At 49.6% G+C, this 26,341-nt stretch overlaps 7 protein-coding genes across 7 annotated transcripts; 3 read left to right on the forward strand and 4 right to left on the reverse strand.

Moving 5' to 3' along the window:
• Window positions 1-2: 2 nt before the first annotated feature.
• EI90DRAFT_3056317 (fungal-specific transcription factor domain-containing protein) lies at window positions 3-2,656 on the reverse strand. Its single transcript, XM_039060225.1, has 10 exons — window positions 2,380-2,656; window positions 2,134-2,318; window positions 1,917-2,095; window positions 1,393-1,830; window positions 996-1,325; window positions 762-933; window positions 584-735; window positions 410-528; window positions 272-355; window positions 3-197 (listed from the first exon to the last, which is right to left on the reverse strand). The coding sequence occupies exons 1-10, from the start codon at window positions 2,586-2,588 to the stop codon at window positions 62-64; spliced, it is 2,004 nt and encodes a 667-aa protein (XP_038916587.1). The 5' UTR covers window positions 2,589-2,656; the 3' UTR covers window positions 3-61.
• A 643-nt stretch (window positions 2,657-3,299) lies between these two features.
• On the reverse strand, window positions 3,300-3,900 carry EI90DRAFT_2919086 (kinase-like domain-containing protein; the record flags this gene model as incomplete). The annotated part of the gene is made up of 3 exons (XM_039054687.1): window positions 3,300-3,530; window positions 3,588-3,656; window positions 3,715-3,900. Coding segments are annotated over 3 exons (486 nt in total), but the record flags the coding sequence as incomplete, so codon positions are not given.
• Window positions 3,858-4,374, reverse strand: EI90DRAFT_3056321 (uncharacterized protein; the record flags this gene model as incomplete). Its single annotated transcript, XM_039060226.1, has 2 exons — window positions 4,090-4,374; window positions 3,858-4,030 (listed from the first exon to the last, which is right to left on the reverse strand). Coding segments are annotated over exons 1-2 (284 nt in total), but the record flags the coding sequence as incomplete, so codon positions are not given.
• A 3,908-nt stretch (window positions 4,375-8,282) lies between these two features.
• EI90DRAFT_3056327 (uncharacterized protein) lies at window positions 8,283-9,459 on the forward strand. Its single transcript, XM_039060227.1, has 4 exons — window positions 8,283-8,922; window positions 9,006-9,207; window positions 9,271-9,318; window positions 9,395-9,459. The coding sequence occupies exons 1-3, from the start codon at window positions 8,491-8,493 to the stop codon at window positions 9,291-9,293; spliced, it is 657 nt and encodes a 218-aa protein (XP_038916590.1). The 5' UTR covers window positions 8,283-8,490; the 3' UTR covers window positions 9,294-9,318; window positions 9,395-9,459.
• On the forward strand, window positions 9,094-9,906 carry EI90DRAFT_3056331 (uncharacterized protein; the record flags this gene model as incomplete). The annotated part of the gene is made up of 2 exons (XM_039060228.1): window positions 9,094-9,208; window positions 9,325-9,906. A coding segment is annotated over one exon (582 nt), but the record flags the coding sequence as incomplete, so codon positions are not given.
• A 5,751-nt stretch (window positions 9,907-15,657) lies between these two features.
• On the forward strand, window positions 15,658-18,825 carry EI90DRAFT_2995614 (WD40-repeat-containing domain protein; the record flags this gene model as incomplete). The annotated part of the gene is made up of 7 exons (XM_039056195.1): window positions 15,658-16,131; window positions 16,190-16,630; window positions 16,681-16,827; window positions 16,884-17,039; window positions 17,090-17,119; window positions 17,177-17,692; window positions 17,743-18,825. Coding segments are annotated over exons 1-7 (2,448 nt in total), but the record flags the coding sequence as incomplete, so codon positions are not given.
• Window positions 18,826-21,202: 2,377 nt separating this feature from the next.
• EI90DRAFT_3056353 (uncharacterized protein) lies at window positions 21,203-25,759 on the reverse strand. Its single transcript, XM_039060229.1, has 8 exons — window positions 25,427-25,759; window positions 25,114-25,376; window positions 24,912-25,057; window positions 24,709-24,859; window positions 23,460-24,650; window positions 23,077-23,376; window positions 22,874-23,019; window positions 21,203-22,844 (listed from the first exon to the last, which is right to left on the reverse strand). The coding sequence occupies exons 2-8, from the start codon at window positions 25,360-25,362 to the stop codon at window positions 21,368-21,370; spliced, it is 3,660 nt and encodes a 1,219-aa protein (XP_038916593.1). The 5' UTR covers window positions 25,363-25,376; window positions 25,427-25,759; the 3' UTR covers window positions 21,203-21,367.
• Between the last annotated feature and the right edge of the window lie 582 nt (window positions 25,760-26,341).

Consider the following 26,341-nt stretch of genomic DNA (forward strand, 5'->3'; position numbering starts at 1 on the left):
GATGACTGAGTTCCAATATTGTTATTGTTGTTATGAGATGTGAATGTTGACAAGCGGATAGTTATATTAGAAGAACTCTCATTCGGTCGTCCTCGAGCACGGACTTCCAGTTTGCTTGAGGTTGGTTTTGATCCACGCGCCGCCACACGCGATTGACAATTTGTTCAGCAGTATCAATATCATAGCAACTTTTCTTCCTGTTCAGTCAGATGAGGGAGACATAAGATCAATAACGAGGGCAATTTTGTAAACAGAACCTAGACAACCCCACCTGAATCCTTCGAAAATCTCAGACACTAAACCGCGTTTCTGAACGTCCAACTCGCAGGCCGCAATTATCGCGGGCCATGTGAGACTGTATGAAAGATAGAAGAGACAGGAATGACAAAGCACATGTGCCAAGACTCACTCGATTGGCATCTGCAGTGATGTGGCGCTTGTGTGGCAACGAGTGATTATCTCGTTCGCCAAGGACTGCACACGACGATCATGACGGTCCATGTGGAACACGAGACGTAGAAGAACGATCTGCAGACAAAATATTCAGTAACATTGACCTGACAGATTGCATTAGCGGCAGTACCTGGAAAGCAAGCAGGTGAGCCTGAGTTCCATGTTCAATGCGCTGTGCAGTCGTCTGAGGGTAATCGGGAGATGCGTTCGGCGGGAGAGGAATCTCGTCCTCTCCAAGACCTCCGCCACCGAGGCTCCCGCTCGCACCACCGGTGGCAGTTCCTTCGTCCGAACCAATTCCCACAAACGGGGGGCACGGGCTGCATCGCTGTTTGCCTCTTCTTCCAATCTCCCGAGGAGAGCGGTGGCTTCAGTATGAAGATTAAGAGCACTGGCAGGGACGTTCTTAGGATCCGGAGGAATCTTTGTGAAACTTTCCGTCCCCTCAACAGCGCTCAGGCGCGACAGTAAAGAGCTGACCTAGAAGACGGAGGCAAAATGTTCATCAACAAAGATGAAGTAGTAGGAAACCAGGCACGTACGTTGGCTACAAGGTGAATGCACATCCTTGACATGGCAAAGGTTTTCTCCACCGAGTATTTATGGTAATTTTGGTCATTACCATCCAACCACCATCGCACATCGCCATGCCCCAGATAAGCTGGTTCTTCTCCAGTGGTCAGAGAGCCAAAAACATCGTACACTGCAATGATTTCCAGTGCCAGCCTTGCAGGAGAAACAATCACGCCTCCACCGAAGGATGTTCTGGCTGGCGTATTAGTAGCGACGATGTTCTCTGGACCTCCCCGAATAGCGATCAACTGTTTCGCGAGAGCCAAGTTCGACTCATAGTCATTCCCACCAGCGAAGATCTGAAATTGAATCAAAACGTCAGAACATGAACGTAACTGGTCCAAAATGCAACTATGCAGTACAGACATCTATCAAAGCAATCGAAGCACTAGCGGCCAAAGCCGCATCGTGTAACGACCCTTCCAGCGATTGGCACGCAAAATATAAACATTTGGAGGCGTTCTGCCTAAGCAAAAGCGCCAACCTGAGATTCTCAGCTGCATCTTGTTCGCCTTCGTCTCCCAAGAGTCCTGACGGTAACGGTGCACCCTTCTCCGCAGCACGCATGTTTGTCACAGTTGACTTCTCAAGTAGTTGTCTGTTCGAGTTGGAGTGTGAATGAAGGAATGATTGGTGTATGGCGGCGACACCGAGAAGAGAAAGACGGAGCGCTTCGACAGGAGCGTTCGTGCGCGGAGGAACAGAGAGAACGATGGGAAGAGCAGTGGAAAGAACAGGATTGAGCGCTGCTGACGTATTTACTGCCATAATGAGCTCTGTGCTGCTCCCTGCGTAATGACGAATCTAGAATAAATAAAAATCATCAATGATCTTCCTCGCAATTACGGGAACATATATTCCCGGAGTGCAATTTTGTGAACATGACATACCAACTCTCTTTCCTTGAGCGTCTTGAACATCGGCTCGATAGGGTCAGGCATGGAATTGACCATGGGCAGAGAATTGCTCCATTGCTTGTCTCCAGCAGCTGTGCGTGCCCCAGCCGAGCTATACCCAGCTAATGCTGCTTCCTCAGGAGAGGGTGCCGAATCAGGGGGAAGAGAGGACTCTGACCGCATCGCGGAGGGGCCGGTAGGCTAAAACTACTGTGGTCGATTCCGAGCGGCTGCAAGCCGGACACATCAGGGTTCAAATTGCGTTGCTGCCCGGTTCGGTACACATTCGTTTGGTTGGGATAGAGACTGATGTTTCCGTATGCTCCGACCAGATGAGATAGGGATTGAGGAAGATATGATAAGTCAAGATAACCTGAACCAGCCATGCGGCCATAGCTATGAAAGTGGATGGAATGAGACTAGTGGAAAATCATTCCGGAAACAGAGGACTGCCTACTCATCCCCCGATTCGTTCCCACTAGGGCCGGCAATGCTGTCATCATGTCCCTGAAACCATGCTTCCTGCGTCCGAGGGGGACTGGACGAAGGGTAGGGAGGACTGGAAGAAGGGTAGGAGGGAGGACTGGAAGAAGGAGCCCGATATGAACGCAAATCATGTTCAGCACTGTAAGAGGGTCGGAAACGCGGAATTTCCTTGCGTTGCATCTCCGACGGCCATGTACATTCGCGTTGTGCATGGTCGCAACGCGTGCAAACGGCTTGACCTCATCACACTTTGATAAGGAGAAATGGTTGTAAGGGGGGGGGGGGTCACGATACCGAGGGTGGAATGTGAGTAGTTGGGACAGATAAGAAAAGAGGATACGTAGCGGATGTTGAACGAATTAACAAAGGCTCACCTTGATCTTTTTTCTTCGACAAGTGAGACATCCTGCTCTGCTGCGCGTATATCTTGGACGCTTCCTCTGGGGCGGCGGGGGATCGATGGAAGGAGGCTGCAGGGGATCGACGACATGTACGCTTCCAGCGCGGCTTGAAGACGCATGGGGTGCAGGCGCGGGGTAAGGGGCGCGGGAGGGGGCAATCGATGAGGGATGTGGTGGCCCTTCAAATGGATGTGGGGCGATGTATCAGACGCAAGCCTGAATTTGTGAGGTCATTATACTGGGTTCGGATCATGAAAAAAGCACTAACTCAAGCAAATGGCTAAGTTTAGCAGCGCTGGGCCGCAGCTCAAGATGAGACTCGAAACACGCCGAAATGCACTTGTCAAACTTAAAGAAATCGACATTGCTCCATTCATACGATTCATACGGGGGCCCCTTGCAGATAGCCGAAGAAAGCTGAAACGGACCTGACGCCCACTTATACGGGATCTGATCGGTGAGGATCTAAATCGCATGTCAATTACATGGCTCATATTTCTTGGCACAACTTCACCTCCACAGCTGTGCACCCAAAGGCCCAAATATCGCTGCCCTCATTTCGTCTGGTGATGACATTCCCTACTAGTTCCGGGGCAGCGTACCTAGGAGTGCTCATCACGCTTGACGTCTCTGCGTGAGTTGTGAAATCGTCGAGGATAGAGGAGAGCCCAAAATCGCAGAGTTGGGCATTACGATTCGCTCCGAGAACAAGTATATTTTCCTATCACGATCACCAGTAGAATGCAGAGTGGAAAAGATGAAACAAATATGAACACACCGGTTTGATGTCCCCATGAACTATGCTGCATGAATGAAGATACGCCAGTCCTCGACATGCTCCCCGAACCTGATTGATGAAGTAATTAACGAAGGAGTTTGACGGTACAAACTCGCAACCAACTGACGAGGTGAGGGCGGTCTCCAAGTGGGTTACTGCGCAAGAAATCCTTCACGTTTCCACCTTCAGCCCACTCTGATATCAGAGCCACGCGTAATTTATCGCCAATGCGCCCCAGCGTCCAGCCGAGGAACACGATAACATTGTCGTGTCGCAAGTCATGCCAAATCTTAACCTCTCGTCTGAGTCGCTGAACGAAAAACGGCTCTAGCCAGGCAAGGGAACACACAGCCTGTGAGGGAAATGATACGGACCCGAACGAACTTCCCAACCCAGTCTGTGCTGATGACAGGGACCTCTCTCAACACCTTCACACAGACGTTCTGAAGCCGAAGTGCGGATCATGTTAGAGAGCGCTATCGTTTCCTGGCAGCAAACGCACGGAACCGCGATATTCGCCCACATACACATCACCAAAGCCTCCCCAACTCTTTCTGCGATTGAGGTCGAGATCGACGTTAACCAAGTCGGTAAGGTTGCGCGGGTCTACCTTCGTTAGTTCGTCAAGAAGTATAGTTGCCACATCTTGGGATGCATCCGGAATGGACATCAATATTCAGGGGGTGTCCCACGTGTTTTTCAGGCGCGAAGGTACTTGCCTATTTGCCTCAAATGACGTCGTTGATCCGAGCAGTGCAAGCTCACATGCATCTACCCTCCCGTCGCCTTTAGGGCGCTTGTGAGTAATAGAGCGACTTGGCATTCCACTGCCTCTCACGATCGTCACAGAACTGCCCTTTTGGACTAATTCGTATGTGAACCAAGATATCGTTCCTCAGCGTAAAGGGCGTTCCTATACTAGCTTGTCATGCCAGCTAGCACACACACTACATTTTAACCACCCGCATCATCAAATGATATTGGGGGGATTCTAATGATTATCCTGACTATCTCGCTGCTTGGCTCGGGTGTCGTTTGGATAATTGTGGGTTGCATGACATAGCCATTTCCGTGGATGGAAAAAACTTCCTCATGCATCCTTGCATCATGCATGAGCATGTTTCGCGCTCCAATTGTTCTGCCATGCGTCACTCCAGACTTCTGTGCTCGACTGTTCGAAGCTTTAGATCCCTAACTCATGATATATCCATCTAGCCTGAGCTCATCATCTCACTCCTCTGACAATTAGTCCTAACGTCTTGACCCGAATTCAAACGGAATCAAGCTGGCCACGGGGGACACTGAATGCATGCATCATAAGTTCGATGGCGTTGACATCACATCACCCCCCATTCAACTCTCACTCGGTACCGATCCTCCAGCGCACAATAGAGCGGGCTGCAGCGTGTGCTTCTGTTCCCCAGTGATTAGCGCGCAGTAGTCGTTGTCACATGCAGTGATCGCTGTATTCTTCAACACTTCACTTCACAGTTCTAGGTACGAAGGGCTTTCAGCAAGTTTGGCCTATGTATACAGCCTTGCTCATCAAAATGGGTTGTTGATGCAGTTGTGCCTATACTTTTCTCTGCCGCAACAGGATCCTCACCAATGCTTTCAGGGGGTCTCCTTTTGCATAAAGGTGTTGGAGTCCACATCGGTCTCGCATATCGGCGGAAGCTTCGACGCGTCTCTTCTCCTCTCGCTCCCTATAGAACTGAAGATTTCCCGTACTCTGTGGACCTTCGTTTTGTTTATCGGGGCTAATATTCATGGGTGTGTACTCCCCGCATCGCACTCGGCAAACAACAATCCACGAAAATGGACGCTTATTAATTTCTCCCCAACCATTGAGGGGTGTGCTCCGGGAAGGTGGTTCAGCAGCGAATCAGCGCCCTCTTCACAGAGTAACGCTGTTGATGGGGCTTGCATCAGGAAATGCTGAAATCTATCCATCTCTTCGCTTAGTCCAAGGTCAGGCTCGGCGGGCTTGGTGTAGCCAGGAATGTCCAGCAACGAAGGGAGCAAAGATGATGCATGTGTCGGTTTGCAACAAGAGAGGCTTTGTCGTTAGGCAGAAAATAAATGCTTCCCAGGTCACGTTATGGAGGGATTTGTGTCCTCGATTCAGCGGGGGAGGTGAAGTTGGTGGGGAAGTGAAAACAGAAGAATCGAAATATGAGTTTCCAGTACTACGAAGAATGCAAAACACCCATTGTCACCGCCCTGGCTGTGTCAATTCAGAGTCATCTTGGCATGAGCTACAGCGAAGATATCCTTCAGATGACTTGGATCGCACGGCCAACTATTTCATTCTCCATAAAGGGAAGTCCATCCGCGTCCCCGGATAAAGGGACGAAAACCCCAGTCCAAAAAGCAAGCAGTGTCAAACGTCCCGTGTGCAAGTATCCCTTGGCTTGTTTGTTAACACGACGGACTCAAATAAGCGATTGCCCAAGAATTTCTGGCAGGCGAAAGAGTTGATTATCACCAGTTTGCATGTTACTGCAGCGTTAGACGCCGTTCGAAGATATCCCTCGCTAAAATTGAAGAGAGGGCACTGCGTTTGCGGGGATGATGTACTGCAAGGGAGTGGGGGTTAGGTCAGGCTTGGGGCCAATGTGCCACTCTTCGTTAAGAACGCAGAGGATCCCGAGCTGGACTCCGTTGGACTCCCAGTAACCCTCAAGAAGTTATTGCAGGCAACGGCAGGGTGTGAATAGAGGGCGCCCATGGCCTGGTACGGGATAACCGTCTGAGTCACGCATGACAGAAGCGATAGCGAGCCAAGTAGTGGAGTAGGATAAGATGCTTTACGATACAACCGCTACTACTCGATTGTGTCAACGGCGCAGATGATGAGCCCTCGCTCACGTCAGCGTGTCCGAGCCAAACCCAGGGCACCGAAACCGAAGGTTTCTACGCGGGGCCTTACAGCAATTCCCTTTCTGTACGGGTTTCCGAGGGGGGTATGGGCAGGATTCGCGTTGGAAATCACGAAAACATTAAGATATCAAGAGAGCTCGCGTCACTGGCCGACGGTGATAAATTGAAAAAAGCTAACAGCGTTGTAAAACGATGGCTCGGCGGCTGTTAAACCACCAGCAGTGACGGAGTCGACGCACTTGCTGCTGAGGCGAGCAGAGAGAGGAATGGCGCCGCAGATTCCAAAGCTGGAGTATCGAATGGTAAGTGTCAAGCGGCCGACCTGTGACAGCAACGCGACTGCAGACAACAGTGTCCTGGCGGGGGGTATTTCCAGCAGAAGGCACGACTGCCAACGGGTCGAGACAAGCTTTCCTTTGTAGAATAACTCAAAAGTAGCTCGTAAACCGTAAGCTTGTAGTGAGATTGACTGGGAGAACCCAGTACCGACCTCCAGTGCGAGGAACCAGATACCAGGACGGAAATTCGGAGGTAATGCGGGTCACCCCACAGGGGCCAACGAAACTGAAAGATCTAGAGAGCGAGAGGCAGAGGCAAAACCCGTTCGCCACCCTGCCCCAAGGACTCGAAGACACTGTACTAGCCACAAATAGGCCGGGGAATGAGCCACTGCGAAATTGTGGGCCAAGACAACGGGTGGGGAAAAGGAGGGGGGCAGCCTCAAACTCTGGTCTAGTGAGTGGCACGGCGGACGAGAACCGCAGAGTGATGAGCGCACGTCGTTCGACACGATAAGCCGGGAGGATTCACAGGTATCCTGACATGGGCAATGACGAAAAATGGGCGTGGCTAGTTTTCGCTATTGATGGCCTTCTATATATGTGGTACCGAAGAGCCGACGTAAATATTGTTGGTAGAAGTGCGGACAATGAGACCATCTGGCCAATCTAAGGTGAGATAACTCTAAAGCACGAAAAACGTTTCCGGGACCTGTGTATCTCCGTGGATCATGTTGAGAGGGGAGTGGATAAAAAACAAATGAACAAATGAATTCGGCCAACGCTCGAGGAGATGCTTACATAAAAAGGAATGGGGATGATACAAGGGATTGTGACCGGTCCCTTCAAAGCTTTGGGATTTCAATTCGGAATCATATAGGATATATTGACAGATCATTACCGGCATTGTCATGACAGGTCAACAACAATATTCTTTTACACGCTGAACGCGCATGCATGCTGCATCAACCGAATTACACGACAACTCGGATGGCAACCTTGCTGTAGATGCTATGATAGATCGTGCGGACAGGGTGCAGTTTCCAGTTGGGCAATGACTGACCTATTTCGGTTGTGTATCTCTTGATTTAGCATCGATCACTTCCCACTCTCAGGGAAAACAGCCACGAAACGAACACCAGAATATTAATCTATTGTTTTGCCCCTTGGATTTTTGATTTCTGACTGCAGGGAATCTGATGTGGGTTAGAGCGATGGGAAACAAAGGTCAACGGGGACCGCTGTCCATGTTTCTCTTTATGTTGAATTCTGATTTCAGCGCCGAAGCGTATTGTACTACAGAATTAAATTATTTATGGGATCATGGCATTGGCTTTGGGGTCATTTTAATAAGTCCCTCCATGAAATTGGTAGTCCGCTGTCTCTCTCCTCTTCTTCCTCTGCGTGCTTGCTTTCGAGACACGGTCAGAAACAGCTTAGTGTTCGGCCTGCCCTATCCCGATATCTTTCGGTCTTCAGTGCCGTATTGCCTCTAGCTCTGCCCCTATTATCCCCACCCGATCTCAGGTAACATAAAAAAACTGTCTCCAGTTGGTTAGCCGCGACAAGCTTCCTCTCTCTAATTTGGTTTGTCGGATTGTTGAAAACTACAGTCTGAGTTGATGAACATAGTAAGTGTCACAATTGCCTCTCCGCGAGTCAAGATCCGGAATGCTCAAGCGAATAAAAAACCAGTCCCACATAACCACTTGTCTCGATATCCCCATCCAACCAGAACTCAAATGCGTACACCTTCATCCCTCACAACTCTCCCGGTTGAACTCCAGAGGCTCATCTGTGAAACTGTGCCCGACCGCCCAACTCTCAGGGCGTTGAACGCCACCAACCAACATTTTGGCAACATGACAGACGCACTACTTTGGAGGCATATCACGATGCCCTTATCGCTGCATGGCAGCGCAATACACCGACATCTAGACATCAAAGAGCTTCTCCTGACACCCCCACCGCATCGCTCGATCGGAGGATACGTCCGATCAATATGTATTACGATCGGGTATTGGGAGGATCAAAATGGGGAGGAGCATCAACGTCTCGACACCGTGCAGGAAGCCAAGCGACTGGTCGAGGGCATCAGATTGTGCCCCAGGCTTCGGAGACTCGAGTTCTCCCTCGGAGGGGAATCCGAGCCAGCACAAATATTTTTCCGTGAGCTTGAGAAAAGTGTCAGCTCTGGTGATTTGAGGTTTGGCGGGTTGGAGGAATGCGCCTTCCGCGGCACAAATAGGGGGCTCACAAGGTTTATCAATCAGATCACAAGGAGGGATCTGAGGTCCACATCGAAATGCCTCCTGCGCTCCATAGAAATGATCACGCAGAACCCTCCTGGCGGCCTTCTCGAGCCATACACGCCTCTCCCGGAGTCCGATTGGAGCGAGCTCCAATCTATTCATGTGCAGCACATCGATTCCATCATCCCATTCCTTCGGCTAACACTTCTTAAGGACGGGGCAGTTAGCAAAGTTAGGAGAATTACCACGTCTATCATGGCAAAGTCTCACCACTTTTCGGAATTTTCGAGTGAAGCCAGAGCAGCGATGGCATCAGATCTGAAGGGGGTCAAGACATTCAAGATGCTTTCTTTGGACTCGAGATCTATCAGGATTCCGGAGTTGACAGACGTACTCTCGGGACTGAACGGTCTGTTCCCCGCAATTTCTACGCTCGGCATTGGGCGTTGGGGATCGAATTCTGAACCGGTGTGGCCAATCGATCGGGATGATAGCGATGAGGGAAATGCCATGATGGTTGCGGAAGGCTTTGATTGGCCAGACCACGAAGCCAGTCTGTGGCCGCTCGCCGAACAGACCTGCCCATCCTTGGGGGACTTCAAGGATTTAAAGGCACTGATCTGTTCGTACTCCTACGTGCCGGATATGGCCAGGCACTCGGGCCATCGCCTGGCATGTTTGGAGGAACGGCGAGGGCAGGAACTGGCGGCCGTGATGACGCTCGCCGACCATTGCGCAAAACTCAGCGATGTCTTTATTGACAGGAGGGGATGGCACTTCTGGAAAAGGAGGCACTATGCCCACTGGACAAAGCGGAGTTGTTCGCGTAGCGGCGAGAGTGATCAATGGGAGGAAGTGAAATGGTTCTCCCAGGGCCACTTGGCCATGTACATCGATTCCCTCTAAAAGGGTGGACATCGCAGTTACTTAAGAGCCAGGGAAATCCAGGAGATCGCCTTCCCGTACGATCAGTTCGATCACAACCAGTTGACTTGTCGCGTGATGCTTTTCTTGCTTCCGCTCAACCTACCTTGACTTCGTGACATCCTCCCCCCATCAGACGGGCCCCCAGAATGCTGCAGGAGTTTGTTTGTTGGGTCGAAACTAGGAACATTCAAATTCTCGCCTGCGATCCTTGACCTGACCCAATTTTTTTCCCTGACGACTGGAGGTCAGCGCGACTAATCCTCGAGTTTTTTTCTGAGATGTGCTTTTGACGAGTTGGATTATGGGACGGGCAAATGTCTAGGCTGAGATTTGCTATCTGCTGTTGCACATTATGGTCATGTATTAAGTAACACGAGCAATGATATCTATTGGCTTCTATCTGAGTGTGTTTTGAACTCGCTACAAGAATCCCCTTAAGGGCTGGAACTTGAGTGCAGCCTGCTGATTTCGTTAGCATGCCCGTTCCTAGGACTTGACGCGGGGATCTTGAGGAAAGCAAGGCGAGGAGAGCACGAAGGTGACGGAGACTCAGCCAGCTTCTATGAACTCATACGGGGGGAGACGATCGTTATTGTCATCACGATTCAAAACGGAACGAATGTCCCTACTTTGTTCGGGTCGATCCTCACCATTACGAAAACGAACGAGTGAGGGGATGAGAAAAGATTCAGCAGGAACAACTGGCGGAGTTGCAGGCCAAGTTGGAGAATACGACCGGGTATGAGGAGATGGAGGATCCGAATAATCGAGCGGAGGTGATTGCGATAGAGCTTGCAGCTTTTATGGGAAAGGATGTGAGTGCTCCAACGTCCAGTTGGTCTTCGTGGACTAATTTTGTGTCCGATTGATTCTAACAGCTCTTAACGCCAAAGCAGTCGAACGTTGAAGGGTGCGTTGGTGCATGATAGTTTGCATGAAGTCATGCGCAGACAATTAGTGTTAGTGGCAAGGGTGAGGTATCTATGGAGGGGAAACGCATACAACAAAGAGGCACATAGGAAGCACACTACTCCGGACAGTGTAACGGTGCCTGGTCGCCGGGGTTTAGATGCCTCCATGGTCGATTACCACGAAACGACCGTCAGAGATGCCAAAGCCAAAAAAACTCAAGTTCCTCCGAGAATGTGTCGGTTCATAGAAAACGCAAACATCGAACTAGAAGAGAGCTTTTGAGCAAGTGTGCCAGAACAGGGAACTTATAATGACACGTACGTGTACATTGGCGGTCCTATGTTCGAGCTGCGCTGGCGGTCATCTGGGCGAGACTGTGAAACAGTGCACAGAAGGGGCTGCAACGGTTACGAGAATCACATTAGACCCGTGGACGAAGGTACTGCAAAACATCAATGACATGCGCGGCGTGCTGCTTGCGGAAAGTCACTCACCCCGGGTAGTAAGACTTTCACGACAAGCATTACACCTACTCCAAATGTTTGACCCAGAAAGGAACATTATCCCATAAGTTGACTTGCCCCGGTATGCATCGTGTGTTGGGCCCGAAAAGTGTGATATGTCCCGGTATGTTCATGGTGTCCCGTTTTATGGAGATGGAACAAAAGTGCGCATAGCGTCATATGCTAAGAGCGGTTGCAATTTGAGCAGGCTAAACGGCGGTACCATTTTTAGCACACAACATGAACTCCGGAAGAACAAGTCCTCACTGTGAAACTTATCCCCCTGTGATCGACTGTGATATACATCTAGAGTACGAATATGTAGTCGTTCTTCGAAGTGGAGATCATCGCCAATAAACCATAGGATAATACCACGCCGCGCACGATAGGATCTTTGAGAGCCTGCCAGACGGTCCTTGGGCTGGGAAGGAAGTGTAGCAGATGCCGCGGCTCTTTGTTTATCGGACAGGGATAGAGGCCGTATCGACGGCCTAGTCATTCCGGTGCTTCCATAATAGGATGGAGAGCCAACCAACACAATGGGATGAATGAAGGGCCCTTGCTTGATAAGTAGAATCGGTGACGCCACCCATTGCACTGGCGAAATGAAAAGGTTCAGAATGCATGCACTTAAATCACACAGATTCTATCACCTTCGGATGACTCTGAAAAGTCGGTTATCAGCAGCAGAGAAACAAGAAGACTGCCGGGGCGTCGCCACATTCTGTACCAGTTATCGTCCTTGAGAGCAGCATTTGCCAATATTTCTCGACAACCCCGAACACGACAGCTGAAACAGTGCATATCGTAAGAAACAATCCTATCGGACAATGCCCCCCATCATGATACACTATCCTTCGCCATGAGTAATTCATCGTTAGGACCAACGAGCTAGCTGTTCAGGAGAGCTTGATATATCACCAATCCCTATGTAATATATCAAGATTCCAAGCCACAGCGTACATGGAAAGGTCCAACTCTGTTGATAAAAAAAAGCGATAGTTACAGGACCAGACAGCGACGCGAAGGCCAGAAGGAATACCTGGATCTTCGGCAAAGGAGTGACGCTTTGGAACGGATGTCTATTTGCTGCAGCCTTCCTCGAGTACGAGCAGTGACGCACAATCAAACATCTTCATGTGGGACGACCTGGACGACGACATTGTCGAGGCTGCTTCAGGAGAGCTCCGAAGCAATTCTCACGCTAGATGTGACGAGAAAGGGTGCTGTGAAGAATAGTCTAACTGTCACCAAATTAGGAAAGCATTGATCTTGAATCGAAAATGGGGATCCGTTGTTGGCCGAATGTATTTTGTCTCATCGTTATATTGTTCATTTTGTAATGACCTAGCTCCAGAACATGCACCGCATTGAGAAAACGTCCCCACAGGAAACCCCTACGAAAAGGGGCCGTATGTCCTACTTTTTCTGAGGTGAGAAGTGGACGACTCTAGCTATAGCGAGCTACTTATCGGTGAGTGTGCAGTCTTCGCAGAACTCATTTTTTCCGATTCAGGTTCCGACGATGGCGATGCATTGTCAGTCTTTTTTGACGTATATATCCTCGACATTATCTACGTGTACCAGACTTATAGCTGCCAGACACTCGGCCGATGCAATGCAACCGCCCTCGGAGACAAATGCCATCTTACTGGTATGACGACCGCGATTTCAGAACGATCGTTTATGATCGCCACTGGTTCTTTCAATCCCTCGGTCAACACTCCACACTCATTTTCTCTCAGCCTCGCCAGGTTGTTCATTATTCTGTCCACATTCTGATCCCTTCCACTCCCCGTTCAAGTTGGCAGAACGCCCGTATTCCTCGATCCAAGTAGGTTCTCCGGTTCAAGTTTCCGCGCGCTACCGAGACGTGAACAACGTCGTTCCCTTGGACTTAGAAGACATCGGATATCTTGAATTGGGGGGGAACTAGTGTTTCAGGTGTAAGTATGGTCTCCGACCGTCGATAAGCTCTTGCAGTGGGGTGGACAAGCGACAGTCCAAGTTCCAATTGATCGTCAGAATCGTTGTTATAAAGTGATTGAGAGTGACGTGAGAAGGAGAAATTTGAGAGATCTTGCAACCAATCCCCGAGATATATATGTGCAAGGACCAAAAAAGATGGAGGAGGTCTGATTTGAACAGACGCATTCAAAGTTAGCACATGGCAAACTGAAAGTATCCAGCTACTCCCCCATACCGCTTATAGCCGTTCTCGGCTTTTTCAGCTAATTATATAGGTACCATAACTTGCCACAATACGGCGAATCCATGGCGGTACCATGAATTTGCAGTACAAAATCGGGGGCGAGCTTTACGTTTGAGGGTTAAAGGGATGGAAGGCGATTTTATTCCTGTCTTTTGCCTCTAAAACGTACATTAAGAATCAACAATGTGTTGAGAAGGACAGCATCTATTGATAGAAATTGAACTTGAACCCCCGTTGTCCCCCTGAGTAACCGCACAGTCGACCTTGTGGTCGGCGAACCAGGACTCATTACGGCTCCTGGCCGCCATGAGTCCTCCGACCCCAAGATTGACTGACTAACAAGGAGGGGTGTTAGATTAGTGAAGCAGATGGGCGATACATGCATTAATGGCTCGCTGGAGTACATTAGAGGCGTAAAAGATATCGATCCCGATTCATGAGCAGATATCGAAGGGTCTCCCCGTGAACAACGGCTTCGAGAGCCACCGGCACGGATTTAGTCTGCGAGTATCCAATCAAGAACCACTCGATTGTATTCGTGTAGTGCAGGAATTATAACCCATAATGGGTTGACACACTGTGTGACGTGTGCCAAGATGTTATTTTTCACGACCAACTGGCAGAGAAGCCACTCTCATTCGAAGGGGGTTGCTCGGCGGCGGAACGCCACAACACTCGCGCAACCCTTCAAATAATTACGTGTTCCAATCTGATTCTGGTGGCTTGACTTTGATTGCCTGATTCTGGTATGTTGCATGATGCTGGATACGTAGTACAAAATTAAACGTTGAAATTTGGTTCTGAACATTATAATTTACGCGCGGCGTTCAAGTCGGATGCAACCAGCTTTGACCTCACCGTCACTAGCTATGAAATTGTCGGATCTCATCGTGTCGGACACAAGACGTGAACACGACAAAGTGAGCATGACCTTGTGGCCGGCGAACCAACATTTGGTAAGCCCGATTTTGGTTGGATGCGATGGTTTCGTATGGACGTTGTCTGACACACATCTCGCAAAGGCAGACACAAAATCCCGTCGTCGCCAAGCAGGTGTGAGGCTGACCTTCAAGGCTTACGACCTCGCGAAGCCCCCCCCCCCCCCCCCGAACTTCGATCTTCCGGCTCCCTTGCTGAAGCCACGCCTTTTCTCCGCGATCTCAAAGGAAAAGGGACGCGCCTCGGGCTCGGGGAGCAGCTCGAAGGCACCGAGGTATGTAGTTTCGGTCCGCTGAAGCTCTAATCGTACTGATCCGCATCTGGCTGCAGGTCGAATCGCGGGGCAACCGTCCAGGGTTCTCAAGTGCATCTCAAAGAGCATCTTGTCCGGCATCCAAGAAGGCCTCTGGACGATGCAAGAGACCCTTGAGCTTCTCGGATCGTGTGTCGTTGAGTGAGGGACAATTCGGCGGGTCGTCGGTCGTATGTGCGGTTTACATATTATCTTCATTGTTATATTTGTTGTACGAGCCAATGGAATGATCAATCGATGTCCAAAATCTTGTTATATAGCACTCAGCGGGGATACTCAACGGGGGAAGATCTCACGCTTGTAACATTGTAACCGCACAGCGGTATAAGTAGCTAGACTAATAACATGATGAGTCAAAACTAATAAAGGAAAAATACGCGCGTAAGCGCTACATGCGGAGCACAGTCAACGGTGAAACATGTAACATATCAGTAACTGATACGCGTTGACACGAAAGTGGGAAACGGATGGAGATCTGGTTTGAAGAGATGTGCCTTGATAATAATGGGGCTGGTTCAATGTAGCTACTCCCCACAACGTTCTACAGCACTCCACAACGCTCTTGACCGTTTCAGAGGAATCTCAGTGTGGAATGGACATTGCTATGCAGTCTCTTGCAAGTTGATGCACCGGCAGGGCACTATATCCTGCTATGCCACACTTATGTAAATGGTTCCAACGTCGGGAGATCAAAGTCCGCAGCGCCCAAGATGAGAGCGATAATCCGCTGTTGTGTACATAGACGCCACCTGAGTGAGGCAATGTGAAAGTTGCTGGGCGGGAAATGCTTCCGACCCGACGTCAGACGTCAGTGCAACGTCAAGCCGCCAAAGTCCGCTCTAAAGCCGGCGAACGAGGAAGCCAAGCCAATGAAAGGTGAACAACCCGCAACTCGACTCCGGCGCTTGCACAAGGTCCCAATCACGAGACTTTCGGCCGCAAATTATGTAAAGCTCGGCCTGGAAAATCAATATGGTTGCCCAGTCCCTGTGCTGTTCAGCCGCGGCGGCTTTTGGTGATGGACTCCCCTTTGAACTAGGAACTACTACGGGTTTCGGAAGAAAGATGCCATGGGGGTACTTTGCAACGAGAACTTAAGAAGGGCAGCCAGAAGTCGCGCGCCTATATCGAGAGGTTCATCATCGCGCTTTTTGTACGACCAACAATACGGCCTTAGACCCTTCGACGGGAAGGCTAAATCAAAGCCGAAGTGTCTGTCCCTAGATGATCCTCCGTAACCCTGATCCACGATGCGTCCACGTCTGTCTAGGCAGAACGCCATCTCTTCTCAGGGAGGGAATGGACAGACTGAACTCGAGCCTCCCGTGAGTGCTGTCTAGCACCTGTTTATACAAGTTAATGACTAGACAATGGTTTCCCCAGGAGGATTTTTTTAGCACAGAATTTGGACCGAATGCTCTACATGCTATAAAACCAATCGAGGAGAACCACGATACTGACTTTGCCACAGGCAGACCCCCTCCTCTCATACGGACCTCTTCTACCTTCTCAGATTTCACCACCGTCTCCGCCTTTTCGACTTTTTCTAACGGGTCGACTCTATCGGTCCGGAGCTCTGGGGGGACATGTTCGTTAAAGGGTCTTTGTGAACAAGTCATCGACAAACATCTATGGCTTCAAACGGCCAGGATCATCAGCACATCCTGCTATTCCCAGTACCGAAGCTTCGTCCTGCACCGTTTCCTTATCTTCCAATTACGCCGTCCAGAGAAAAAGGATATATGGCTACGGATTGATCGACGCGCCGGATTAAACCTCCTCTCACTTGCGCGAAAACTTGGTAAAACTCGCGCCAACGATACAGTGAGATCGTTGTTGTTTGGTTGCTGAAATTTCTGTTGACATTCTTGCAGGCTCAGCTCTCAGCATCTGAGAAAGTCCTCGCGGGAAGGGCACGCCGCGAGAACATTCAAGAATTCCAAAGACCGCCCTTTCTTGGTGATTTCGGTGCTTACCTTCGCATCATCTGCGAAGAATTGATGGAGTATAAAGTGTGGCCGGTATGATTTTACGAGATCGGATCCATTCTGCGCGCTCATGATTGCGATCACTCCAGGAGAACTGTTGGATGTTCTGTTCACTATTGCAAGATTATCTCGAAATATCGGGAGACGGGCGTTACACGTTCGGGGGTTCGGTGGCTCGAAGCATGGCACCTCTCATCCGAGGGAAAATATCTGAGCTCGTAGGAACTCATGTCACCCCCAATACGGTAAGCCATATGCAGTACAGTCGATTAGGAAGTTGTTAATCTAGCAGAAGATTATGGCAGTATTACAAAGCTCGACTTGGGTATGTAGGCTTTACGCAGCGTCTCTTTCGTAACCAACATTCCCACTTTTATAACAGACCTTTAGTCCTCTGTGGCAACCCTTGAACTTCGCGAAACCAAATGGGTGGCTTTCTCACTCGATTGGGACATTTCTTTCCAAAATCGCGTACCCATCGCAAGGCGCGGCTGTCCACCATCACCCGCAAGGCGTCATGGAGTGGATCGCGAGCTCCTCGCTTGCTGCTCACCTAGAAAAGAGTGATCTTCATTCTCATGTCGCCCTGCACTGCATCGATATTCTTTGCCGTTTACCCGAGGAAAACATTCTTCAACTTCCCAACCCTCTAATTCTCAACTCCGTCATTCCGGATCTCGCTTTCCAGATTCAGTCTAAGATCTCCCCTGATGTCCAATATGCCGCTCTGTACGGCCTTCTCCACGTGGCGGAAATTGAAAATCCTTCAATGGAGCTATTCAACAAACTAGAGGCGTTCCTCGCTGAATCGGTGCTCAAGTGGTTGGAAGTCTTGAGCCTGTTAGGAGCAACAAAAAATGTTCTCGTTGAATTAGATAAAATTGCTGTGTGGTGTGAGGTATGTGACGTCCCTACTTAACCATGATGAAACTTTGAACGCTACTTCAGAATCATTGCCGCCAATTGCGGCATCAGAATCGAGCCAAATCTTTACTCCAACTCCTGTTGCGGAGCCGTTGCTTTGCCTACCATTACTATGGAGTCATTTCGGCTTCGGCTGGACATATCTCCCATTCGGCTCTGTCTCATTCACCCGATACCGACTGGCTAAGACAATACCGCAACTCATCCCGTGAACTCCTTCCAATAGTTCAAGGGCAAGATTCTGTGCGCGATGGTTGGCTTAACACCATCCGCGGTCACACGCGTCGTGTCGTCAATTCAGTCTCATTCTCGCCTGATGGATCCAGGATAGCCTCAGCACCCCATGATGAGACAGTGCGAATTTGGGATGCGGTGACTGGGGAGGAACTCAAGGTCTTCCAAGGGCACACCAAGTGGGTCAACTCCGTCACATTCTCATCTGACGGGTCCCGGGTAGCCTCAGCGTCCGGTGACAAGACAGTACGAATTTGGGATGCGGTGACTGGAGAAGAACTCAGGGTGCTCCGAGGGCACACTGACTGGGTCCGTTCGGTTTCATTCTCGGGTGATGGATCCAGAATAGCTTCGGCCTCCGACGACGAGACGGTGCAAATTTGGGATGCGGTGACTGGAGAAGAACTCAAGGTGCTCCGGGGGCACACCAAGTGGGTCAACTCGGTGTCGTTCTCATCTGATGGATCCAGGGTGGCCTCAGCATCTACTGACAAGACAGTACGAATCTGGGACGCGATGACCGGGGGAGAACTCAAAGTCCTTCAAGGGCACTCTCATGGGGTCAACTCGGTCTCATTCTCATCTGATGGATCGATGGTAGCTTCAGCATCCGGTGAGACAGTGCGAATCTGGGATGCAGTGACTGGGGAAGAGCGTAAAGTCTTTCGGGGGCACACCAAATGGGTCAACTCGATCTCTTTCTCGTCTGATGGATCTAGGGTAGCTTCAGCTTCTGGTGACCAAACGATCCGAGTGTGGGATGTCATGACTGGGGAAGAGCTCAAAGTCTTCGAAGGTCACACTCATGGGGTCAATTCGGTCTCATTCTCCCCTGATGGATCCAGGATAGCCTCAGCATCCGGTGACGAGACAGTTCGGATCTGGGATGCGATGATTGGGGAAGGAATGTCCCTCAGTAACAAGCCCATCCCATCCAACTTTCACACTGTTTCATTTTCTGACCGACCGACCGTTCCCTATGACTGCTCATTTTCCAACGTCGAGCATGATGAGTCTAGCTGTACCCACCGTTTTATCGGAGCATGTGGAGCGCCTCACTTTATTGCTCCTCCTCATATGAGTGACATGATATCCACTTGGAAGATTTCACATGATGGACAAGCCCTTGCAGTTGGTATGCACGATGGAGGACTCCTCGTTATCCAAGCACCCAGGCTATACCGTTGCATACAACATGCATCATTCGTGACCTGAGGCTTAAACAGGCTTACACAGCTACGCAATGTCTAAACCGAGGCAAATTCAGCCCCCGCTTCTATGAGTTTTGCTATGCTGTGGCTGGTCGCCTGCCTAGCTATGCTGCCCCTCGCATCTGGTCTGGTTTATTTGCTCTAGTTACAATGACCCGAATCCCTTAGTTGCCTTGGCTCCAAGGAGTGCCTACAAGTTTCTTTTACTTTTCTTCTTGGGTGGAATTTCTATTAGCTCCCGCGATGTATCGTCAGTGCACTGACCTTTGTCAAGGGAGCGTGTCCTTCCAGGGTCGTCGTTTGGGGTTGCCATGCTTTGTTGTCGTCTGCGAGGAAACACCTTTACGCACCTCCGGCCTGTTGGGCTTGCGCTGACCTGGGGAAACACCCCGCTGTATTTAAGCCTGTTTTCCGGTAGGCAGCTTTCGTTCCCGCTCCATGTGCTCATGGTCAGGGAGTGCCTTATTTCTTTTGGTTTGTTAGTAGCCTTTCTTGGTTTAGTTTCTCGTTCAGTGTGTCTCTGAGCTTTACGTGTGTCCCTCTGTTGCTAGTGGTTGTTTTGCTTGATTGTTCACTTGCTTTTACTCTGTTGCATCTAAGTTTCCAGATCAGCCATGCGCTTTTTGGGACTAGGATTATGAGTAGTCGTGAGGTTCCTTGTCTTGGTTTTTCATCGCAGTTTTGTTCGGGGGTCGCCATGATGTGTGTAATCTATACTCTCTGGCCAGTTGATTTGTTTCTTATTTGCTTCCGTTGTGGGGGCAAGGATGTGGTTTCATATCTTCCTTTTACTCGCATCTTCGGCATATCCATCTGTGCAGTATGCGATTTTTTCCCTATTTTGTGGGCGTTGAACGCCATTTTCCACATGGATGTATGCTTATTGGTATGTCTCGTTTATTTTTTAGTGCTGATGACTTGTTAGTTGGCTTCTCTCCGTTTATAGTTTTCAGTGTGATTCCGGTCTTGTTGAGGTTGTCCATGACACTTTGGCTTAGCACGGACTTTACATGGATTCTTTCCCTTGACTCAGGGGTCGAAGACTTTGATTTTCTTTATACCGCCTCAGGTATATATGTCTACGTATGCTCTCCAGGTCTGCCCAGGGAGTTTTCGGTTCAATTGGTGCTTCCTACAAGCTGAAGCTTAGGGCGAGAGCGAGGTTTGCTAGTATACCCTTGTTAGCTTGTAGCATTTTTCGGGTCTGTTGCAGCCTTGGTTCTCTGTGTAGTGCGTGCGCGGGCTGGCATGTACGGTTTATTCTTGCTGGCCTGTGTAGCTTCTCGTTTAAGCTGGACTGGATTACTGGATCCCCTAGAAGTTTGCAATCGTGGTTCCCAAATGGACCTCTAAGGAGGACACACATTAATGCGTTACATGACACTCTCATAATGTTGAAACCGCGAATTGGCTCAGCGTGTCCCTCTCTCTCAAGGGTCAGGATGATACCACGGTTTTAGGACCTGGCAGCCCCTTGTGCATGTGCCTCTAAAAGAAGCTGTAATTGCGTTGTTCCAACCAGCGACGCCAGGGGTATATACTTTCTGAAAAATACAACCCTATCAACCTATCCGCACGATGGCCATGACGGACACAGCCCTGAACACAAATGCTTCCGATGAGGATTCCGAGACTGGTAGAGTTGCTTGTATGGGCGTTGTGGCTGACAAGGTTAGGAAGCACTATGCAAGGGAGACACAATGACGTAGTTCCATATGGCTGGGTTGATTATTAATATCGATCATGCTGTTGAATTGTCATCGCTTCTGGGCTCACATTGCTCGCACCCACAAGTTACACTGTAAATGTAGAGTTCAGGAACCCGCAGCCTAGCAAAGTCCTTATAAGCGATTATCTTCAGGCTGACTTGTATGCATCACTACACTGGATATCTACCCATTTACAGTCGATGCATCAAAACAGAACCAACTCCGATTGCAATCGCTCAATCGACGGCCGCAGGGACATAATTGGGAATCAGGTCCATATCTGAAATCTGTTTCAGTGACAGCCATCAAGTTCATGCCCACCGACCTAGCTTATCTACTTCCTACTTTTCTGTCATCCCGATAGAGTTGGAACACCTGGCTGCTTTGATAAATCGGACAGAGGTAAACGAAAGAATACGAGGAACAGATTCGTGTTCGCTGTGGTGCAGACCTGTAGCTAGACTCTGTTGCATAGAGGGTATGTTCCGCCTTTCATCATAGATTTTGCATGAGAGTGCGTATGTCTGCTAACTCATGACCCCTTCCAAGAGCTTCCAATGGAGCAGCCATATTGGCATATAACTGCCGAAGATAATTTGCATAGATGTCAGGGTATTCAGAACGGAGCTGATGAGAGTATAATATTGCCTCTTCACCCACATCAAATGCTTCTGCATAGTGCCCCAGGCGTGAAAGTATCCTGGATAGATCCCGCAATGCCCAGGCTAAATCAGCGGCATATGGGATCGGATGAGTAATGTGTATAGAACGCCAAAGTGAAATGGATTCTTCGATGAAAGGTGCTGCTTTGGCAGGGCAATCAAGGTAATCGAATGAAAGAGCAAGAATGTGGAGTGATTCAGCCAAATGTGGGTTGTATGATGTGGGATGAACAGCAACAAGCTCACGCCAGAGCTTGACACCTTCTTTGATCGTGGAGAGTGCCTCAGAATAACGTCCCAGATTGACCAATGATATATTAAGGTCATCGAGCGATTGAGCCAAGTTGGGAGTGTATGATGTGGGATGAACAGTAACAAGCTCACGCCAGAGCTTGACACTTTCTTCAATCACCAGAAGTGCCTCGGAATGATGTCCCACTTTGCGTAATGATTCATTAAGACTGTGGAGCGATCGAGCCAAATTTGGGTTGTATGATGTGGGATGAACAACAACGAGCTCGCGCCAGAGCTTGACACTTTCTTCGATCACCAGGAGTGCCTCGGAGTAATGTCCCAGATTGTCCAATGATATCATAAGATTGTTGAGCGATCGAGCCAAATCTGGGTTGTATGAAGTGGGATGAACAACAACGAGCTCACGCCAGAGCTTGACACTTTCTTCAATCGCCAGGAGTGCCTCGGAATGATGTCCTAGATTGTCCAATGATATCATAAGACTGTTGAGCGACCGAGCCAAATCTGGGGTGTATGATGTTGGGTGAATAGCAACCAGCTCACGCCAGAGCTTCACACTTTCTTCATTCACTGCAAGTGCATCAGAATGACGTCCCAGGCGAGTGAGCGATCCATCAAGATTGTGGAGTGAAAAGGCCAAATTTGGGGTGTATGACGTGGGATGAACAGCAATGAGCTCACGCCAGAGCTTGACACTTTCTTCGATCACTGGGAGTGCCTCGGAATAACGTCCCAGATTTTCCAATGATATCTTAAGACTGTTGAGTGATTGAGCCAAGTGGGGAGTGTATGACGTGGGATGAACAGTAATGAGCTCGCGCCAGAGCTTGACACTTTCTTCAATCACTGGGAGTGCCTCGGAATGACGTCCTAGATTTCCCAATGACACATAAAGATTGTGGAGTGATCTAGCCAAATCTGGGGTGTATAACATCGGATCAACAGCAACGAGCTCGCACTGCAGCTTGACACATTCTTCGATCACTGGGAGCGCCTCGGAGTGACGTCCCAGATTGTCCAATGATACGTAAGAGCGTTGAGTGATCGAGCCAAATCTGGGGTGTAGGACTCTGAATCCGCTGACACAAGATAACGGCAGAGGGTTACGGAATCCTTTGCCAACTCATGTGCCTCCTGGAATCTTGAAAAGAATGACAGATTCCGTCTCACTTTGTCAAGTACTTGGACCAACTTGTGAATGTCTTCCTCTGAATTCCGATCAACGCCCAACTGAAAGCGAACAAGACTGAATAAGAATCCCTTATAAGCCTCACTGATATTTCGTACCTTAGCCCACTCGGGAAATGATGATACACTGATGTACCCTTCTGTTCTCACACAGACCTCCACCCAGCGTGTTATATGCTGATTCAGAAATGTGAGAACCGATCCGCTGAGCGCCTCTAGTGGTTCCAGAACTTTATCGAGGTGGTACACGATACACCGACATGAGTAACGGAGTTGTTCCGACAGCATCTCTTGACGGATGCGCGGCAGTTCATCCTTTTTGGGAAGATCTTCGATCAGCCCCAAACCCTCCACACAGCAAAGATCCTTATTCAAGATCTCGGTAAAGCGCAGGGTCATCTGGGCATTCACCCTTGTCGTATCCACCATGTAACGATGATGCACAAGTGATTCAGGACCGATTCCACCCATGAGGAAGTCACGGAACGATGATGAATGATGCGGATTGGTGTGTTGGAATGGGAGACTCCTAATAAGAGCGGAGAAAGTTCAACTAGCGTGTCATGGATGGAAGAGTTTAGGATGGGCGACAAAATTGCATCCCACGCCACAATAGACAGCGGTTGCTCAGCAATCAGGATCGCCCCCATAACGATAGGGTAGTCATGCACGAAATCTTCATCATCCCAACCACATTTGTCCAGAATGGTCGTATACAGCGTACCCATCACTCCTTCAGGAGAACCCGTTGATCGAGAGGCACCTGGGTTGAGCAGCCTATCCAGCGTTTTCCTCGGCTTCTTGGCCAGCCTCACATAACGGAAGACAGTGCTGATCCAGATGAACAAGCCACCAGCCTTTTCCGACATGTTTTGAACCAACAAATCCTCTTCGAATTCGTCTCCCTGACCCGAATGATCATTCTTCAGACAACGCAGCTGCGCGCGGATGTAAACAGAGCAGTCTTGCTTATTGGCATTATCCAAGATATCTATGCCAAATCGGTCGATAGGAAAATTGGGTGAAAGAAGACGATCCACGAGGTAAGTTTGTCTCGATGTGACAAAGAACTTGATGTTGGATGGTGATTTTGGCACTTCGTTCCGAAGTATATCGGCGAGGCGTTCCAAGTCTCGCGGCTCGCACTCATCCAAAGCGTCAACGATTACCACCACAGGATCGCCGAAAGCCCTCCAACGGAGAGGTCCAGCCACGAGCTTCTCGAATTGTACTGGGAAAGATGCAGTCGCGAGGGTTGGATCGTCCCTAAGAATGGATATGATGGAGGCACAGTATGAGGGGTCGCGTTTTGCTAGAGATCGAGCCATGCCGCTGAACAGGCGATCTGGCCGCGACTGCTCGCCTGCTTTGAAGAAAAAGGACAACAACAGTAACCCTTCGCTCTTGCACTTCGCCGCGATTGAATGGGCAACGGATGTCTTGCCAGCGCCGGCTACGGCTGTCAGTAGCATCACCCGCTTCGCGTCGTCCTCCATGTTGCGACACCAGCTCATGATACGGTCGACAAGATCTGTTCGGGTGCCCTCCATGCATCCCTCAGCCGGGTCATGGTGGGCGATGGTCGGATATCGTAGTTCGCCCAGAACTGAGTCGCGGCTTTGGTTATTTGCCATGTCTGTTAGTTTAGCACCAGTCGTTAGACTAGTTCTCAGCTACACGATTCCGAACAAGTCAGGATAATAGAGGAACAACAACGCGAGGAAGAGTTACTTGGAATGAAGCCAACGCTTTGTCGAGAACTTTTGTGAAGTCGTCAATCCTTCCTGGATGTACTAAGTTTGACAAGAAGTTGGTAATAATGGACCGTTTCTTCATTTTTGCGAGGATTGGTTCGATTTCGGTTGTAATCTGTTTTAGCGCGCTGTATAGTGACAGGTAAATGGGATAGCCAACCGAAAATCAATGGCACGCACTCGTTCAGCTCATTGACGTTCTCTAGCCAAGGTTTTGCCTCTTCCGTTGAAGTGTCATAGGACTCGGTGGCCATTAGTACTTTTGCTGCGGCATCAACCACATATTTCCCGAATTCCTTCCATTCTTTCCTATCCGACTTGAACTTCTGCATGATACGAGTGATGAGCCTTGGTTCTTGGTTCATCGTAACCCGTTACTTACTTGGACCTCGCTGAAGATGAAGAGGGCGGCGCCAGTGGGACCTTTTAGAGGAGGGAATGCATCGGATGCAGCATTGATCGCTGTGAGAATTGGGATGGCGATGTCAGTACCTCCTCCTGCAAGAAGGCGATCAACATCCCATCTGAGAGCGTTGGCTTTCTCCTTCAGCGACATCGTTGACGGGAGACAGATCAGCGCGGAGCGATAACAGCGCGGTGGCAGTGAATGACTGCACTGCCCAAGAGCCATGTGGTTGGCATTGCCTTTCATTGGGTTATTTATGGAAGGTCAACGCGAGTCGACACGCCTTTACCTGTTGGAGAGGTTTGATGCTCAAGATATTGCGATCCGCCATTGGGAAGAAAGAGAAGATGCAGTATGTCAAACTTGATCGTCCTGATCGTGCAACAGCGACAGGGCGAGCACAACTTGAAGCGATGTCAATTCTGGATCCCGCAACACAATCATGCCAGTGATCGTGCGAATCCATAAATGACTCGAGACATGTCATTCGGCCGGGGCCCAATGTCCCAGTGCGCCTCAGCACACTTACACCGACGACCAACATAACACATCTACTGGCGTTGTGACTTTTGGATCGGGGTTCCTTTTTCTCCGGACGACTCCACTTTTCCCCCACGTGACATCACCTCGTGTGTTGTGAGTTCTGAAGACGTTGTCCCACTTACCTTGACACTCTCCACCCATCCATCAACACACCCAACCACCTCCATGGCCGAACGCCAAAACTCGGACCAAGGAGGACGACCTGAAACCCACAATCCGCCAGCCCGTACGTTAATATCATCCAGGCACCAAGGATATTCCAAAACGTGCAGATTGTACCAAGCAGGCCCGTAGTCTTTCCGTTAAAGAGAGGCTGGTCACCTGCCTAGCCCGTAGTCTCCTCGAACGTTTTAATTCTTTCCATCCTTTGGTTCTCCGTTCTGGGTTATGGTTCGACGAGTCTGATTCTCGAGTCTCGCCTGAGCTGAAGATACAAGATATCAAGTCAATGACCCAATTCGGAACATAAGTGTCTCAGTACAATATCCATTGCTTCGGACGCGTCATTTCACGGCGATGATTGATTTCGTTCATCAAAGTTCACTGTGCTTTGTCCCATTTTCGGATATTCCTTTAGATCAGCGGACCCCTTCCAGGACATGCCAGGGGTTTTGACTTCCGGCGGTGATGAAATTAGCACTGGCAGTTCAGATACCATTTG

Source organism: Cantharellus anzutake (assembly GCF_015039405.1).
Source record: "Cantharellus anzutake strain C23 chromosome Unknown EI90scaffold_21, whole genome shotgun sequence".
Lineage (NCBI taxonomy): Eukaryota > Fungi > Basidiomycota > Agaricomycetes > Cantharellales > Hydnaceae > Cantharellus > Cantharellus anzutake.

Bases quoted from the DNA above. Each gene is read 5' to 3' on its own strand.
- EI90DRAFT_3056317 (XM_039060225.1), bottom strand. From the start codon at position 2,588: ATGCAACGCAAGGAAATTCCGCGTTTCCGACCCTCTTACAGTGCTGAA. The intron at 529-583 runs GTACTGCCGCTA...TTTTGTCTGCAG, and splicing joins CTCACCTGCTTGCTTTCCAG to ATCGTTCTTCTACGTCTCGT. The intron at 198-271 runs GTGGGGTTGTCT...CTGACTGAACAG, and splicing joins GAGATTTTCGAAGGATTCAG to GAAGAAAAGTTGCTATGATA.
- EI90DRAFT_3056327 (XM_039060227.1), top strand. From the start codon at position 8,491: ATGCGTACACCTTCATCCCTCACAACTCTCCCGGTTGAACTCCAGAGG. The intron at 8,923-9,005 runs CTTGAGAAAAGT...TAGGGGGCTCAC, and splicing joins CACAAATATTTTTCCGTGAG to AAGGTTTATCAATCAGATCA. The intron at 9,208-9,270 runs CTTAAGGACGGG...GCAAAGTCTCAC, and splicing joins CATTCCTTCGGCTAACACTT to CACTTTTCGGAATTTTCGAG.
- EI90DRAFT_3056353 (XM_039060229.1), bottom strand. From the start codon at position 25,362: ATGGCTCTTGGGCAGTGCAGTCATTCACTGCCACCGCGCTGTTATCGC. The intron at 24,860-24,911 runs GTGCGTGCCATT...GTCACTATACAG, and splicing joins AACGTCAATGAGCTGAACGA to CGCGCTAAAACAGATTACAA. The intron at 23,020-23,076 runs GTACGAAATATC...GTTCGCTTTCAG, and splicing joins CATTTCCCGAGTGGGCTAAG to TTGGGCGTTGATCGGAATTC.